The sequence below is a fragment of the Neomonachus schauinslandi genome, chromosome 8, assembly GCF_002201575.2.
Source record: "Neomonachus schauinslandi chromosome 8, ASM220157v2, whole genome shotgun sequence".
NCBI lineage: Eukaryota > Metazoa > Chordata > Mammalia > Carnivora > Phocidae > Neomonachus > Neomonachus schauinslandi.
In genome coordinates, this window is record NC_058410.1 from 115726335 (window position 1) to 115741461 (window position 15127).

The 15127-nt window shown below is 49.7% G+C and overlaps 1 protein-coding gene across 1 annotated transcript; it reads left to right on the forward strand.

Moving 5' to 3' along the window:
* The first annotated feature begins 1016 nt into the window (after positions 1-1016).
* LOC110575596 (ubiquinol-cytochrome-c reductase complex assembly factor 2) lies at positions 1017-14787 on the forward strand. Its single transcript, XM_021684580.1, has 4 exons — positions 1017-1177; positions 11147-11221; positions 12039-12108; positions 14606-14787. The coding sequence occupies exons 1-4, from the start codon at positions 1040-1042 to the stop codon at positions 14731-14733; spliced, it is 411 nt and encodes a 136-aa protein (XP_021540255.1). The 5' UTR covers positions 1017-1039; the 3' UTR covers positions 14734-14787.
* Positions 14788-15127: the final 340 nt, after the last annotated feature.

Here is a 15127-nt window from a genome sequence, read left to right on the forward strand (position 1 = left end):
CCAGCCCAAATGCCATCTCCTTCAGAAGCCATCTCTGATCTTTCTCCCCTTATTCCCCTGAACACCTAGAAGTAGTATTTCTTTCTCCAAACTCCCCAGCATTCTCTAACATTTCAATTAAAGCCCCTGTCACTTTGAACTTGTGTTCGGGTTGTGTATCCACTACTCAACCGTCTACTCCTTGAAGGCAACAGTCTCCCGGATTTACCTTTACAAAGTAGGCGGGTGAGAAGGAAGAGGTTTGGGGGAAGCTGAGTGTTGTATGCATGGGATGGTCCTGGCTAAATGCAGGACTGTGAAGACAGAGCCCGGCACAGCAAAGCCAGGCTGAGGATTTAAGGAAACTGGTGGGGGTATCTTGAAAAGAAAAATGATGACAGTCCACATGATGCTGCAGCTGGAGATGTATAAGAAAAGACTTGGTAAAACAAGTTTCCCAGGCTGAATCAACCCAGCTGACTTTGCTCAAGCTGGGAAATCTGTGCCTCCCAGGGACACGTGCCCCGTGTGGGGAGGGGAGCTCTGAAGGAATACTAACGGGATGGGGAGAGAGGAACAAGAGCTAAAAAGCACTACCAAGTGGTAGTGGCAAGTGCAGGGGCTGTGAAAGGAGAGAAGGGGAGGCGAACAACCTGCGCGCGTGCTATGTGATTAAATTCATACACATCTTCATCGAATAACCATCTGAATTTACATGCAAATATATTCGTTTATGCAAATTAGCAGAGGTCTCCGAGGAAGTCTTAGTCTGGAGCTTGTGCAGTCATCGAAAAAAGAGAAGTAAACCTGTCCCTGGAGTACTCCGCGTCTAACTGGCCCCTGGGAGCTGGGCCCGGTCCAGGAGGACACTGAATTGACCCCGCTCGCAGAGACAGGAGAGCAGCGCCCCTATCTGGAGAGCGCCGGGCCGCCGGCGAACTCGCGCACGCTCATTCCTCCCTCCCACCCCACCTCCCCGGGAAGCCGGAGAGCCTAAGTGCGCAAGCGCCATCTGTCGCGCCGACTCCTCCCTCAAGGGCGGGGACAAACGGGGCCCAAAATGGCGGCCAGCCGCTACCGGCGTTTCCTTAAGCTGTGTGAGGAATGGCCAGTGGACGAGACCAAACGGGGCCGGGACTTGGGCTCTTACCTGCGGCAGCGGGTGGCACAGGCCTTTCGGGAGGGAGAGAACACCCAGGTGACCGGATTGTGGGGTCCGCCTGCAGTGGGGTGGCGGTTGGGGCGAGGGGCGGAAAGGACGAGGCACGGGTGGGGCCCACGAGCGGGCGAGCAGCGGGGTCCACGCATGCGCAAGCCTTCCTTCCCCGGCCGCACGTGCGCGCGGACCCTCCTGTACCCCACCCCTCCCGGAACTTCAGAGAACGACGACCCCGCCTTCTATTTAGTGCTCTCTGGCTGCACTTTGGAATTACTGAAGAAACTTTTTGAAAAAATCTACAGCCTTATTGAATCAGAACCTCTGGGGTTGGGGCCTTGGCCTCGGTATTTTGTAACTTTCACCAGATGATTCTAGGTGCAGCCGGGGTTGAGACGCACAGCAGTCGTAGATGGTGACACTCGCAGGCTTATAGCTTCCCTGACACGGTGCTGTTACCTTGCAGTGACTGAGCTGAACCTCAAGGACCTCTGCAGGGCCCCAGCAAAGCCTTTGCTACCTGGGCCCCTGTAAGCCCGTGAAGCAGGTTTGGGACCTCAACCCCTGCCCCTGTGTGAGTAGTAGACCTACGTTCTTGCTCTCCAGGTTGGTGCTAGGGCGGCTCTGGGACTCATTCATACACAGCACATATTCACTGAGCACCCACCATGTGCTGGGAACTGTGCTAGGTGCTGGGGAGACAGCAGTGAATTAGACAGAGGAGGTCCTGTCCACCTGAAGTTGAAGTTTACATTCTCGTCTGGGACACAGTAAGCAAGTAGACGTATGTAAGATAGTCCAGATCAGTCCTGTGCTGGATGTAAAATAGTAGCATGATAAAAGGGTAATACTAGTTCTGAGAAAGCCTGGCTCGGGAGGTGACACATAGTTGAGACATAAGGGAAGAAGATGAGCTGACTGTATACTTGGTGGGAAGGGCATTCCAGGCAAAGGTCCTAGGCAGGAAACAGATTGGCGTGTTGTGGAACAGAAAGGAAGCCAGAGCGGCTGAAGGGGAGTGAGTGAGATGGAGCTTGCTAAGAGTTGAGGTCAGAGGAGGACAAGAGCCAGGTGCAGTAGGGTCTTACAGGCTCTGGTTGGGAGTTGGATTTTATCATAAGGCCAGCGAGAAGCCATTGGGGAATTTGTGAAGACTGACGTGACCTAATTTATTTGTTTTATTTATTTACTTTTATTTTATTTATTTATTTGACAGAACAAGAGAGACACAGTGAGAGAGGGAACACAAGCAGGGAGAGTGGGAGAGGGAGAAGCAGGCTTTTGCTGAGAAGGGAGCCCGGCGCGGGCCTCCATCCCAGGACCCTGGGATCATGACCTGAGCCAAAGGCAGATGCTTAACGACTGAGCCACCCAGACGCCCCCAATTTATTTGTTTTAAAAGATCATTCTGATTGCATGTGGTGAATGGATTATAGGGGGCGAGGATAGGAACAAGGAGGCTGGAGAAAAGGCTACTCTGGCAAGAAATAATGGTGGTTTGGATGAGGGAGGCAGCACAGGAGACGGAGTGGCTAGATTCGGGTTGCACTGTGAAGGTTGCTTCAACGGGACTTGCTAATATAGTGGATGTGACATAAAGGGAAAAAGAGAAACCAATGAGAACACCTAGATTTTTTTGGCCTGAGCAACTAGGTGGGAGGAGGTGCCGTTTACTGAGATGGGAAAGACTAGATGAGGAGCAGGTGGGGTGTGGGAAGAACATCTTGAGTTCAGTGTTAGACATGTTAAATTTGAGATGCCAAGTGGACTTACCTCCAAGTGGAAATGTCAAGTAGGCAGTGAGATATTTGAGCCTGGGACTCAGGCAAGAGGTCAGAGATAGGAAATGTGATACATAAACACACAACCTGAAGAAATGACTTTGGCCGTACTTGGCCATGACCCGTCAAAGCAGGAACATATTTTTTTTTTGTAACTTAGCCCAACAAAGAGCCAAGCCAGCCCACCTAATGGAGCAAGAACATGCCCAGGGGTATCATGGAAACCAGATTTCACATGGGGTGGAGGGCATGGATGAAGTGTCTGGCTCGGGGCTTGGGGGATGCAGGGGAGTAGGGCACTACACGTACGCACCTTTTACAGTGGTCTTCACTGGTCCGGCATACCAAGATCTCGAAGGCAGGAATTGTATCTAGTCCCAACTCTACAAACTCCATAGACTTTTCTAGGGCTCTGCTCCCTACGTATTTTTAGTGTGAGCCTCCTGAGAATAGAGAGGGTGCCATTTATTTTCTCCCCCCAGTGTCTAGCATAGTTCTTGGCACATAAAGGACAACCAGTAAATGTCTGGATGAAGCGATTAAATGATCGGTTATGACTCATGAGACAAAAATCATTTGAATACAGTTGCAGGTGTGGCAGAAGTAGGTGGAGAGAAGTAGCGAAGAGTGAGAAGGAATATTTCTGTGTCCTGAGTGGTGAGAATTTGAGAGCTTGCAGTGTGGAGGGAACCTTAGGAACTCCAGAAGAGGGACATAGCCTTGTCCTTACTGTCAAGAAATTTAACAGTCGGGTAGACAGACGTGCATTTTACTCTACTGAAATTCAGATGGTGAAAGCAGCCAGCAAGGAGGCTGACAGAGGCTGGAGCCTTGGGGAGGTGAGAGAGTGTGACATTCGCCTACTTGACTTAGTGTAAGAGGACCCAGAAAAGGAGGGTATAGCTTTCTCTTTTGGAGTTGTCGTCCTTTGTCATCACCTGGGAAGATAGTTCTGATCAGTCAAAGGCCCACACAGATTTGAGTCATGGTTTTAGATGCAAGTCATGGCTCTGATGATGGTTCTGGAGCCGCTGATGAATGCATCCCTGGTAGAGTGAACCGGTATATCACGGTGGCAGCAAGCACATTACTCAGGACCACTGTCATGGTGCCTCATCCTGATGGCACCTGAGAATGCCCCTGGGCTTAGTAAATCTTGGTGATAATTTTTAGAGGGAGCAGCCCCTTGCTAGAATTGAGGACAGCACTGTGAGTCACTCCCACTGACACCCTGGATCATTTATAAACCTTGAGAAAGAAAGGTGGTTCCGGTAGACTCTTCATTAAGCCGGCAGCAGACAGCGAGCATTAGACCCAGTTGGGTGATGGGTGGGGAGCTCCCCCTTGGTTATGCCAGTTGCCAGAAAGACCAGACTAGACCGAGAGGCAGTTCTGCTCCACAGCCTCCTTGTTCCTGTAGAGGAGAGAGGCAGGCAGTCTTCTTGGCCTCTTGACCCCCTGGATCTTAACAATAACACTGAACACATGCTCCAGCGTGCTTTTGCATGCATACTCTCATTTAGTTTAGTCCTTAGCACAGCTGAGGAAGGTGGCCATCACTTATTCCCATTTTACAGATGAGGAAACAGAAACCTAAAACAACTTAACTTGGGGTCCCCTGGGGAGTCAGTGGCAAGACAAGTAAGCAACGGGCCCAGCTGTCCTGGTCCTGATCTGGCGTTGCCTCCTTTGGGCCTCATCTTTCCTCAGCTGCCATTTCTCCCATGTTCTTTCTTGCTAAAAAGGCCTCTTGTTCCATGAACATCAAGCCACCCCTTTTCCCTCATGCCCTGCTCAAACGAGTGACAGTTTTGCCAAAGAAGTAAATGTGTCTTTGCCCACCTGCTTTTCTTTGCCCCAGCCATGACCCCCTAGTACAGGTCGGAAGAAAGATGACCCTCAGGTGGGATACCAGTGCAGAAGGGCCGGACTCACTAGAAAGCAAATCAGGCATTCAGACTTGAAGGCAGAGTACAGAAACCTCTGCCCCCATTAATTCCACTTCAGATTGCCCTCTGGGGAGTCTCATGGTCCACCCAGAACCCACCAAGAGGGAGGAGATGGTGGGAAGCAGGAGCGCACTTACCACCTCTTACACCCTCTATCCTTTTGTGCAGTTTTTTGAAAGTTAATGGTTATGGGTTTTGCCCCCTCTGAATACAGTTTCTTCAAGAAAACACATCTCCTGCAGCACCAAGAGCTTAATAAAAGAATCACAATGTGGGGGAAGGTGGCAAAACAACTCTAATTGTTGACTTAAGTACAGGGAAAGGGGCCAGTCCTTCTAATGAGTTCTCTAGGTGCACAAGCAGCTTCCTGAAAGATCCCTGACTGCACACCGGCACCTACTAAGCTAGCACAGGCACAGCTCTGAGGAACAGCCTGGAAACGCGGCCGCCCAGGAAGGGGTGCACCCACCAGTGAGTTCTTGCATTATACCTGGGTTTAAATCCTATCAGCCTTGTTTGGAAAAAGTTGAACTGCATCTTGGGTTTGCAGTAATGTAAATGATATTTCCAGTTCTCAGGGGAGAATGTAAAGGTTGTATATAATTCTGTTGTCTCAGTCATCTGGCGGAGCCCCGGTCTTTGGCCTTCCTCACTGTGGCAGGGAGCCACACTGCCTGGCCTGTGCTGATTGCGGGGACACCACCTCAGTGGTGCCCACCCCCATATGCAGGCTCCTAGAAGGCCAGTTTCTGAGGCATGGCCTAAGGACAAATTATGCTATTTTTAGCTATAATAGTGAACCCACTGCAAAACAGGAGTTATGAGGAGAATCATCTCTGAGGGAATGTGGGCGTCTCCATCTTTTTTCTCATCTCCCAGTTCCAGGCAGACCTAGAACGAATTAAGGTAGTGTTTAGACCATGGGATGGCAGCTTTCTGTGCTTGGTTAAAGATAGAGGTGCTCATCCTGCTAGAAGGGATAAATTACAGACCACTTTCGGTGGGTCTCCACTTTACTCGGAGCCCTGTGCGTCTGCCTATTGCCTCCTGGATGAGTGGCAGCAGGTGTGTGAGGCCTTCACTGCCCTCCAATCCTTGGTGCCAGCCTGTTTTGCCTCTCACCGCACCACAGCACGTGCCCTGACCTCTCATTGCCTCCCAAATTGGCCACAATGTAAGTGGTTCTTAACCTTTGAGAATCTAGTGCACTGTGGACCACCCCACAGACACACAAGGCTTGCCAAGATTCGCTGCCTTCCCAGGCCCTTGAAGCACTCCTCGGCTCAGCTTAAGACCCTGCTTTGCCTAAAACATCCTTGTCCCCTGCTTTTTCATGCATCCTCCCAGCTACTCCTCTGATCCCCATTCCACCCAGGCCCAGCTCCTTGCCGCTGAACTCCTGAGTGCGGGACTCAGGCTCCCCCTCTCTGTGAACTGTCACTGCAGTGAAACCCAAGACCCCTGCCACACCTGCCCCGTCAGCCAGGCCTGGTGACCCGCTCCCACCCCTGATTTCCTTTAATCTGGCACTCAGTTACACGCTGCCCCGGGGCCATGTTTGATTTTTAATGCGCGCCTGTCTTGTCTCCTCGGCTTGAATTACCAGTTTCTGCAAGGCCGAGGCTGGGTCTTTATGTCCCCTCACAGCCCGCTCGCAGAGCACTCTGCATAGTAGGTGCTCAAGAAATAGATTTGCAATAGAATTGAAGGGAACAGCCTCCCATAACGGAATGAACTCATTTCAGAAGTTCATTACCAAGCCATGAAAACCTTTTTTCATAGATCCTCCTGGACCGAATCCAGCTCTACCTTAATTAGCAAAGCAATTTGCAACACCCTTTCCCAAAAGTGCTTATGCGTCCCTTTGTGTCCCTTTGTGTGACTAGAATCAGGGCCACTGTGTGTACCAATTGCAGTCACCACCCAAAATTCAATTTTGAAAATCGAAATCAGTGCCTGCGGCACTGATGTAGATTTGTATGTATAAAAGTTTAATATGGTAAAGAGAAATTTACTGACGACTGAGCAGGGGAAATGCAAAAGGAGCAAAAATAGAGCCATAGAGGACACTATGTCAGTTGAACATCTATTTTATTCACATTTAGGGAGCAGAGCTGAATTTTTCATAATGTCCCACTGCTGCCTTTTTCAAACCCAGAGCTGCTGTTAGTCCTAAAATGTCCGTAATCTCATTAGGTGTGAATGCAAAATCAGGTAATTTAAAGCTTGTATGTAAGAATATTTCTAAAAGTGCACCGTACATTTCATCAGGAAAACTGTATATTTCCAAATTCAGACACGTTTTTGCTGGAGTCTGTGAATAAAGTGTAGGATATAGGAGTGTGGCAAGGCTTCTGGAATCAGACAGATACTTCTATTGATAATCCTTTTAAGTGGTAAGTAAGACTTTTTTCCTTGCGGAGCTTGGGTTGGATGTGCCCCGGACCCAGAATTGGCCGTGACTGCTTCTGCCCTTCGGCAGTCACAACTGGCTAGAAGGTGGCATGCCTGCTTCTCATCACCTCCTCCGAGCTGCTCTTACAGCCTCATACACACACTTTCTGGCCTCAAATAAGAAGTTGGGTGGCAAGTTCATTTTGGGGGGATTGGTTCTTGTTAGGTGTTTGGCTCCTTCTCGGATTGTTAGTGGAGCACCGGGCATTATGTAAAATATCTAGGAGCCTGTGTCGTTAATACTGAAGGAATTTTAAGAGGTTGAGGGAGCTCGGATGATCCCATTGTTTTTGCATTCAGACCCTATGCTCTTTGCCCTCCTGGGAGCAGTGCTCTGCAAGGGTGACCCCGGCCTCCTTCTGTGCCCCTCCTCTGCCCTGCTGCCCCTGCAGAGACGGGAAAAGACAGGAAGGAAGAGGACACCTGCTCACCCCCTTGAGGGTATAGTAGGAGGTGGCTGAGTAGCCCCGTGGCAAATTCTCACCGTTAGAGAAGTTGGAGGAGAAGCAGGAGGGGAACTCACGTGGGCAAGATTTCCAAGGGCGAGGACCAGGTCAGATTGGGGGTTTGATCAAGAAGCGCTCTTGTCGGTAGCCTGCAGCAGCGGTGAGAGCCCAGGAGAGTTGTGAGGAGGGCAGGAACGCCTTGCCAGGTGTGAACGCCTTTGCTAAGGGCTCGGTTGGGAAGGTGGTCGGATGGTGGGAGGAGGGGAAGGTCCAGATGAGCGGCCATCAGGCGAAGAGGTGCCGCAGATGAGTGCTCACTGGGCAGAGACCAGGGGTCGGTGTCTCATCCCCACTGAGCTGACCGTGGGGTGCCTGGTGGCTGCTGGGAGCCAACAGTGTCAGAGCCCGTGGCGTGGTCAGGTGGGGCAATCCTGCCCGCCTTCAATACTTCCATCCCTAGCCACAACCCGGCAGTCACATGGGCAACACTGATCCACTCAGAATGCCCTCGCTTGCTGCCTCTCCGCCGGGCATGTGCTTTAGCTGGCCCTGTGCCTGGAGGGCTTCCACTTCCTTCTGGTAGCCGCTGCTCATCCTCAGCCATGGCCCTCCGGCCGGCTGGTCTCCCCTGGCAGGGTCCACAGCAGCCCTCATTGTCCTGTCGCCAGGATTACCTATCTCGGGGGTTGTCCTGAACGCTCTGCTCTTTCCCCTTGTAGTTTGTGAGGTGGAGGCCTGCGTTTCCTGCTACAACTGTTCACTACCAATAATACTAAGAAAAGCGAATCACTCACATTGATCAGTGTTCCAGGCCCCAACTTCAGAGCAATCCCGGCATTACCTCATTTTTCCTCACACCGCCCTCAGAAATAGGGACTATTATTATCTTTTCTTTTAAGAGAAGGTTAAGTTGGCGGGTACGCTTCAAAAATGTCAGTGCTTGAAAGACAAAGAAAGGCCAGGGAACTGTCCCAGCTGAAAGGAGAAAGCTACACGACAGATAAATGCTGTAAGTGATCCCAGGCCAAAAGGATTTTTTTTTTCAATGTAAGGATTATGACTGAGACAATTGACAGAATTGGAATATGGATGATGAACTAGATAAAAGTGTTGCATCAATGTCAGGTGTCCTGAATTTGATCACTGAACCATGGTTATATAAGAGAATGCCTTGTTCTTAGGAAACATACTGAAATATTAAGGCATGAAGGAGCATCATGCTCCAACTTACTCTCAAATGGATCAGAAGGAAAATATGTATATATAGAGAGAGTGATAAAGCAAATGTGGCAAATTTTTTCTAAAGTGTGGGGGACAGGGGGAGATTGCATGATTTGCCCAGCATCCCATGTCTGATAAGTGAAGGAGCCAAGATTCCGAGCCAGGCAGTATGACTCCACCGCTCTCCACAGCCACGGACACCTGTTCATACACAGGGCCGAGCACGCTGCACGTTCTTGGTGCGTGACTTTTTTTAAAAAGGATTTTATTTATTTATGTGAGAGACAGAGAACAAGTAGGGGAAGGGGCAGAGGGAGAAGCAGGCTCCCCACTGAGCAGGAAACCCAATGGGAGCTTGATCCCAGGACCCCGGGATCATGACCTGAGCTCAAGGCAGATTCTTCACAAACTGAGCCACTCTGGCACCCCTCACCCCTTGGTGCGTGATTTTTAAATTTGTAAGTGAACCCATCCACACAAGAATGAAGACCGCAAGCAAAAGGTGAAATGCACGATTTTCTTTTGATAATCGACGTAATATTTAAAACTTGGTGCTGGTGTTATTCTCTGTTTCCTTTTGTGTCTCTTACCCTCTGTTCTCCTACCTTCCATGTTGGCTCGTGGTTGTGCATGCTCTGCTGAAGCCATAATGTTAGAAATGCTTTCCTCCAAAGCGCATGCTGCAGAATTCGGTTCCAGCTGGACTTCCCACCCGCCCCCAAAATGCTGCCCTACAGGGGTCAGAACCCAGTCCTGGTCTTACATTTTCCCATCCCTTCTTTCTGTTCAGCCCTCAGTGCCAGTCCACCCAAGTAATGCCTTTGATTATTATTCAGCGAACACTGGCTACCTCCTCAGCCCAGAATCCTCTCTCTTCTGATGTGGCTATCTGAGCATTCTCGTGATGAGTGGCCTGAACCCAGGGACAGATCAAGTAAAACTACATGGCGGGTCATCTTTTTTTTGTTGGCTGTGAAGTGGGGACCTCATTTGACATGCGCAGAGGCAGAAGCAGAGCTGCCTTATTAAAACACTTAACTACTGATTTATTTATGCTTTGCCTTCTTCAAGAAAGGATTTAAGTTGGAAAAATCCATTTGAATTCTGGGAAAAACATAAAAGAGGAAGTTTTTTTTCTGTAGAGCTTTCAGAATTCTTGGCAGAATCACGCAAGGAACCGTAGATAAATGATAGCAAGGGCAGAAGGAAGGTATAACTAAAAAGAGGGATGAACGGGGACAAACCACCTCCCATCTGTGCGTGTCCATCTTTCCCGCAGTTTCCAGCAAGGACACCAGGGTATGTCTTGATTTCCACCCCTCTATTCGCAAGACCTCAGTGTTCAGGCCCTGTCCTTTCTAGCAGGACCTAACTGGACTCTCCCTCTGGATTCTCCCCAAGTCAACCATCTCATCTTAAACTACTGTCTTCTTCATGTTTCTTTCCTTGTGAAATTGTAACGGCTCACCACAGATGAAAGCTCAGCCAATTTATTTTTTGCTTTTCATAAAAGAGTATTTAATACATTTCATATTGAAGGTTTAACTAAAAAAGTTCTTGTTCTTTCTCCCACCCAGGCTCTTCCCTGCATATTCAGGCTCTCGGCCAGACTGGTCTGGTCTGAAACATAGACAGCGTCCATGCCTCCTCCTGCTCGCACCGTCCCCACCAGGAAGGCCTCTCCACTCTCCTTTCTGCTCCCCAACTCCTGCGCATCCTTCAGCACCCAGCTTAGGCTCACTTGTGCCATATGCTGAGCACAGGAATCCCCCCCCGCCCCGGTTTCTTGAAGCCCACACCGCCATGAGGTTCACCCTTCTGATACTATAGTTTCATTGTGGTGGCTTCCACTGCAGCTGGTGTGGTGGTCCACAAGTCACAGATGCTCAGCAAATGTTTGTTTGCCAGTTGATTGATGGAGTTTTTCTGCAGGTTGGGGAGTTGATGAGGTGGAACCATTACAGAAAGGTGATTTCTAGTAGCTTTCTAGTAACTGGAGCTGTAGGCCAAGTTTGCTTCCCACGGAGTGGAGAGGCTAGTGCTAAGCTGCAGGCTGCTTCATTTGAATGCCTTGTGTAAGTGGGGTCCTTCCTGGGTACAGACAGGCGTGGGAGACAGGGCTTGTTTGCTTACTTCCTTGGGGGGTTCTTTGTTTTTCAGATTGCAGAGCCTGAGGCCTGTGATCAGATGTATGAGAGCCTAGCACGACTCCATTCAAACTATTACAAACACAAGGTGAGTGGGCCAGTCTTTTTTATATCCCCAGCGCTTGGACTGGAAATGACCAATGAGAGTGAGTGAAAATCTGATTATACAGTGCTTTGTAAAGAATTGTGGTTTTGCTACTTTCAAATGTAACCAGTAATTTCAACCAAGCCAACAAAGGCGCCTGGTAGAGGCTTTTAGGTCACCTAAATAAAAGCTATTTATAATTTTGAATAAAAGCCATGTGTTTTATAGACCAGTGTGTGCTCGGGGTGTATCTGACAACTCTTGGGCCTTACACGTATTTTCCCATCTACTCTGATGGAGCTGGCATTTCCTCACACTCTGGTGATAAAGATAGGTGCTTCGGGAAAGTCCTGTCAGACAAAGCTGGGCTTTTCCTCAGCCCTGACGTGATTACTGTCAAATTCCGTTTAGTGTGGTTTTCCCCAAGCTTGAACAATGTGTTCAGTAACTCCGGAGATATACACAGCCAAATGCCTAGCCTACAGGGAAAAGGGATTTCTTCTAAATCCTCGCAACTCAAAGTAGGGTCCCCGAGCAGCTGAGCAGGCATCCCCCTGGGAGCTGGTTAGAAATGCAGAATGGGGGAGAAGGGGCACACCTAGACCTCCTGAATCACACAGCCTACTTTTTGGGAGGATTCTTGGGTCCCTTCAAGCGAGGCCAAGTCTTTGGCCTCTAGGTGGCGCTGCTCTTCTAGCCCCCCTCGCTGGTGAACTGTGCAGGGAGAGCAAGGCTTCTCCAGGATCATCAGGTCTCTGATGTTATGCTGCAGAACTAATCTCTCCCCATCCTCTCTGTCCTCTCTGCCCCATGTGACCAGTACCCTCGCCCCAGAGACACGAGCTTCAGTGGCCTGTCCGTGGAAGAATACAAGCTGATCCTGTCCACAGGTATTGACAGTCCAGCTGCCCTTTCCGGTTTGCAAATGATTCTTTGAGTTCGAGCAGACAAGGGGAATTGTTTAGTAACACCGCTCTGCTTGATGGAAAGCCTTGTGGAATAGCCCAAAGGAAATTCTGAAGCTTCGGGGCTCATGCTTTTTGGCCATAGAATATGGAGAAGGTCAAAGGCATTATTTTAAAAAAGAAAATCCATCTTTAGAGCTTTTAAATTCAGGGCAGCAGGGAACAGGGGAATACATATTTGCCAAATGGAAGTAGTTGAAATCAGGGTGGAAGGCAAATAATTTTATTTTTATGGTCCTAAGGAGGCTTTATAAACAATGAGGGTTTTAATTAAAACAAAAAGCCATTCAGTAAATTTGTATGGGGATACCCATCGAAGAGTTATCTGACCCAGGGGATGTGGTTTGTGGGTTAGATATGGGTTTAACGTAGGTACGTTTGGGAGTTGTTGATGGACCTCAATTAACAGGAAAGGAAATACTCTGCCCAGCCGTCCCCTCCTTACTTCCCCATCTCCATTGCCATCAAAGGGGGTGTTGGGGGTACTGGCAAGGGGAGCCTGGGTTGAAGTAGGCAAGTTCTGGAAAATTACTATTTTTATTGCCAAGGATACCGTATACAAAAATAGGCTAACCTTTTCTGCAAGGGCATGGCCCTGAAACATTCGCCTTCTGGTACTCTAGAAATTTCTCTTTCCTATCCCTCTGGCAGCCTTTCAGCAACTAAGTTTTGGAGATTTGGCCTTCCAGAGAATTCTTACCTTCTGAACAGATTAAAACCTGGTGGTGTCACCTGCTATTGTATGTCAACTCTGAACCTATTTTTGTTACAGTACTCTGGAAAACTGGGGTAATGATATTTTGGCCAGGCAGAATTACTTTATCAACAGTTTTTAAAAACATGTACATAAATGTATTCCCCTGTCTCTAGGCCCATGCAGTTACCAGCATTGATGCACCGTGTCACTCTGGGGGCCCCACAGGGTTTGAACAAAGTTTGAACTTGAAATCAGAATGGAAATACGTTCCAGAGGCCCAGCCTCCACCCTCTTCGTTAGCCCCTGGACACCTCTGCGATTTGCGGGCGGGCGGGGGGGGTTGTGTGACAGACTGCAGCAAAGCACGGGGAGTTGGAACCCTCCCCACAACTGGCCTGTGGCTGTAGCTTGTTCTGGCCGGGAGTTCAGCTCTGGGAAATTTGCTGATAATGTGTTTTCACAATAAGCCTCGTATTTTTGTTGCGACTATGTGGCCAAGCTCACTGACTGTTCCTTCTGACAAGGCAAGAATACACACCTTACAGTGTTTGAGGGCCTGGTGGGTCTGACATGTGGCCAAGGTCTGGGGCCCAAGTGTGTTCCCCTGGGCTTGCGGTCATGGGAGACTCCTCCGAAAGAGGCCTCGTGGTTTGCAAGTGGACGGGGACCCCTCAGCATCCCACTTTGTGCCCACAAGAAAACCTAGACTTCTGGAAAGGTTTCAGGGTGGGATGTTGGGCTCATGGCTGAAGTAGAGTGTGTGTCCTCATTTAGTCAAGAGCCCACTGATAATAAATGGAAGTTGCTTTTTTGTTCAGAAAAGCTCTTCTTTTTCCCTAGAAGTTTTGTTAACCAAGGAAAATCTAGGGTATGAAATTTAAACAATACTATGTGAAAATCTAAATTTAAAATACAGATAAAATTAGGCAACATAGAACTCTAGCCCTGGAGAGCCTTTAGACCGGTGGTTTTCCATGCGGGGGGGGGGGCAATGGGGGGAGTGCCACATTGCCCTGTGACAATGTCTGGAGACATGTTTAGATGTCACAGCTAGGAGCCGGGTAGGGGGGCTGCTACTGACATCTAGTGGGTAGAAGCCAAGTTGCTGCTAAACATCCTCACAACCAGGATTATCTGGCCCAAAATGTCAATAGTGCCCAGACTGAGAAAGCTGGGTTTGGTTCCTGTGGGGTGTGAGTGTGTGTGTGCGTGTGCGTGTGCGTGTGCGCGCGTGTGTTCTTAAACTTAGGGGCCCCACTGGCTCTCACCAGCCGGCTCCCTGCAGCCTTCATAGCTACGAAGATGGCTTTTCCTGAGTGCCGGCCGGGTGCCAAGCAGATTCTTCTATTATTTCCTTTAGTCCACAACTTTGGAGGCAGGCGTTTTGATCTCCACCTTACAGATGAGGCACCTGAGGCTAAAGGGTTAAATCATTTGTTTCCCAGTGAGGAGATCGGTAGGGATCCCAGGTCCCACCGCCGTAAGGCACAGGGTGCTGAGCGTGGGGCCTGCGGCCTGCGGCACAGGTGCTCCCTCCACGCGAGCAGTTGTTTTTCTGCAAGCGCATCTGATTTGCTTATCAGAAGTTGGGGCCACGCTTCCCTCTCTCAGGCCCACACTGTGTAAAAGTCAAGGTGTGCTCGGATGGCAAAAGCCTGTGGGGCCAATTTACATAGTCAAATTGCCGACTTCAGTCTGTTTATTTATTGTCCTCCCCTCTCGCAGACACCTTGGAAGAGTTTAAGGAAACGAATAAAGGCATGTGGAAGAAGCTGCAGGAGAAGTTTGCCCCCAGGAATCCCGAGGAGAAGCAGAAGGCCTGGGCTCGGTCCTTATCTCACCCGCGCACCTAAGAGTGGAGTCTTGCACGTTGCCATCATAAATAAAACTGCCCTGATTTCCCCATCCTCACGGTTTGGGAATCTCCTCCAGCCTTCACAAAAAGGAAGCCCTTGCTGCTCTAAAGGAAGCTTCTGCCTGAGAAAGGGTGCCATCGAGCGTCCACCCCGCCCACCGGTCAGGGTGGGGAAGTCTCCAGAGGAGAGGAAATGCAGGTCTCCGTCTGGGCCTGGGAAGGGAAGGTGACGGGGCCTCTGGGCAAGGTGCTTCCTGCGCAGCCACAGGGGCCCCACCTGCCAGTGGGGGTCTGGCTGGCTCCTGGCAAGATTCTCAGGCTCCCTTTTGTTGTAGGAGCTCCTGGGGGAGAGCCAAAAATAGCGGTAAATATTGAAGAAGGCATCCTGTTGC

What these genes read in the sequence shown, in the direction of transcription:
- LOC110575596 (XM_021684580.1), top strand. Translation starts at nt 1,040, where the DNA reads ATGGCGGCCAGCCGCTACCGGCGTTTCCTTAAGCTGTGTGAGGAATGG. An exon ending in GGGAGGGAGAGAACACCCAG is followed by an intron (nt 1,178 to 11,146) that starts GTGACCGGATTG and finishes TTTGTTTTTCAG; the next exon opens with ATTGCAGAGCCTGAGGCCTG. An exon ending in CAAACTATTACAAACACAAG is followed by an intron (nt 11,222 to 12,038) that starts GTGAGTGGGCCA and finishes CCATGTGACCAG; the next exon opens with TACCCTCGCCCCAGAGACAC.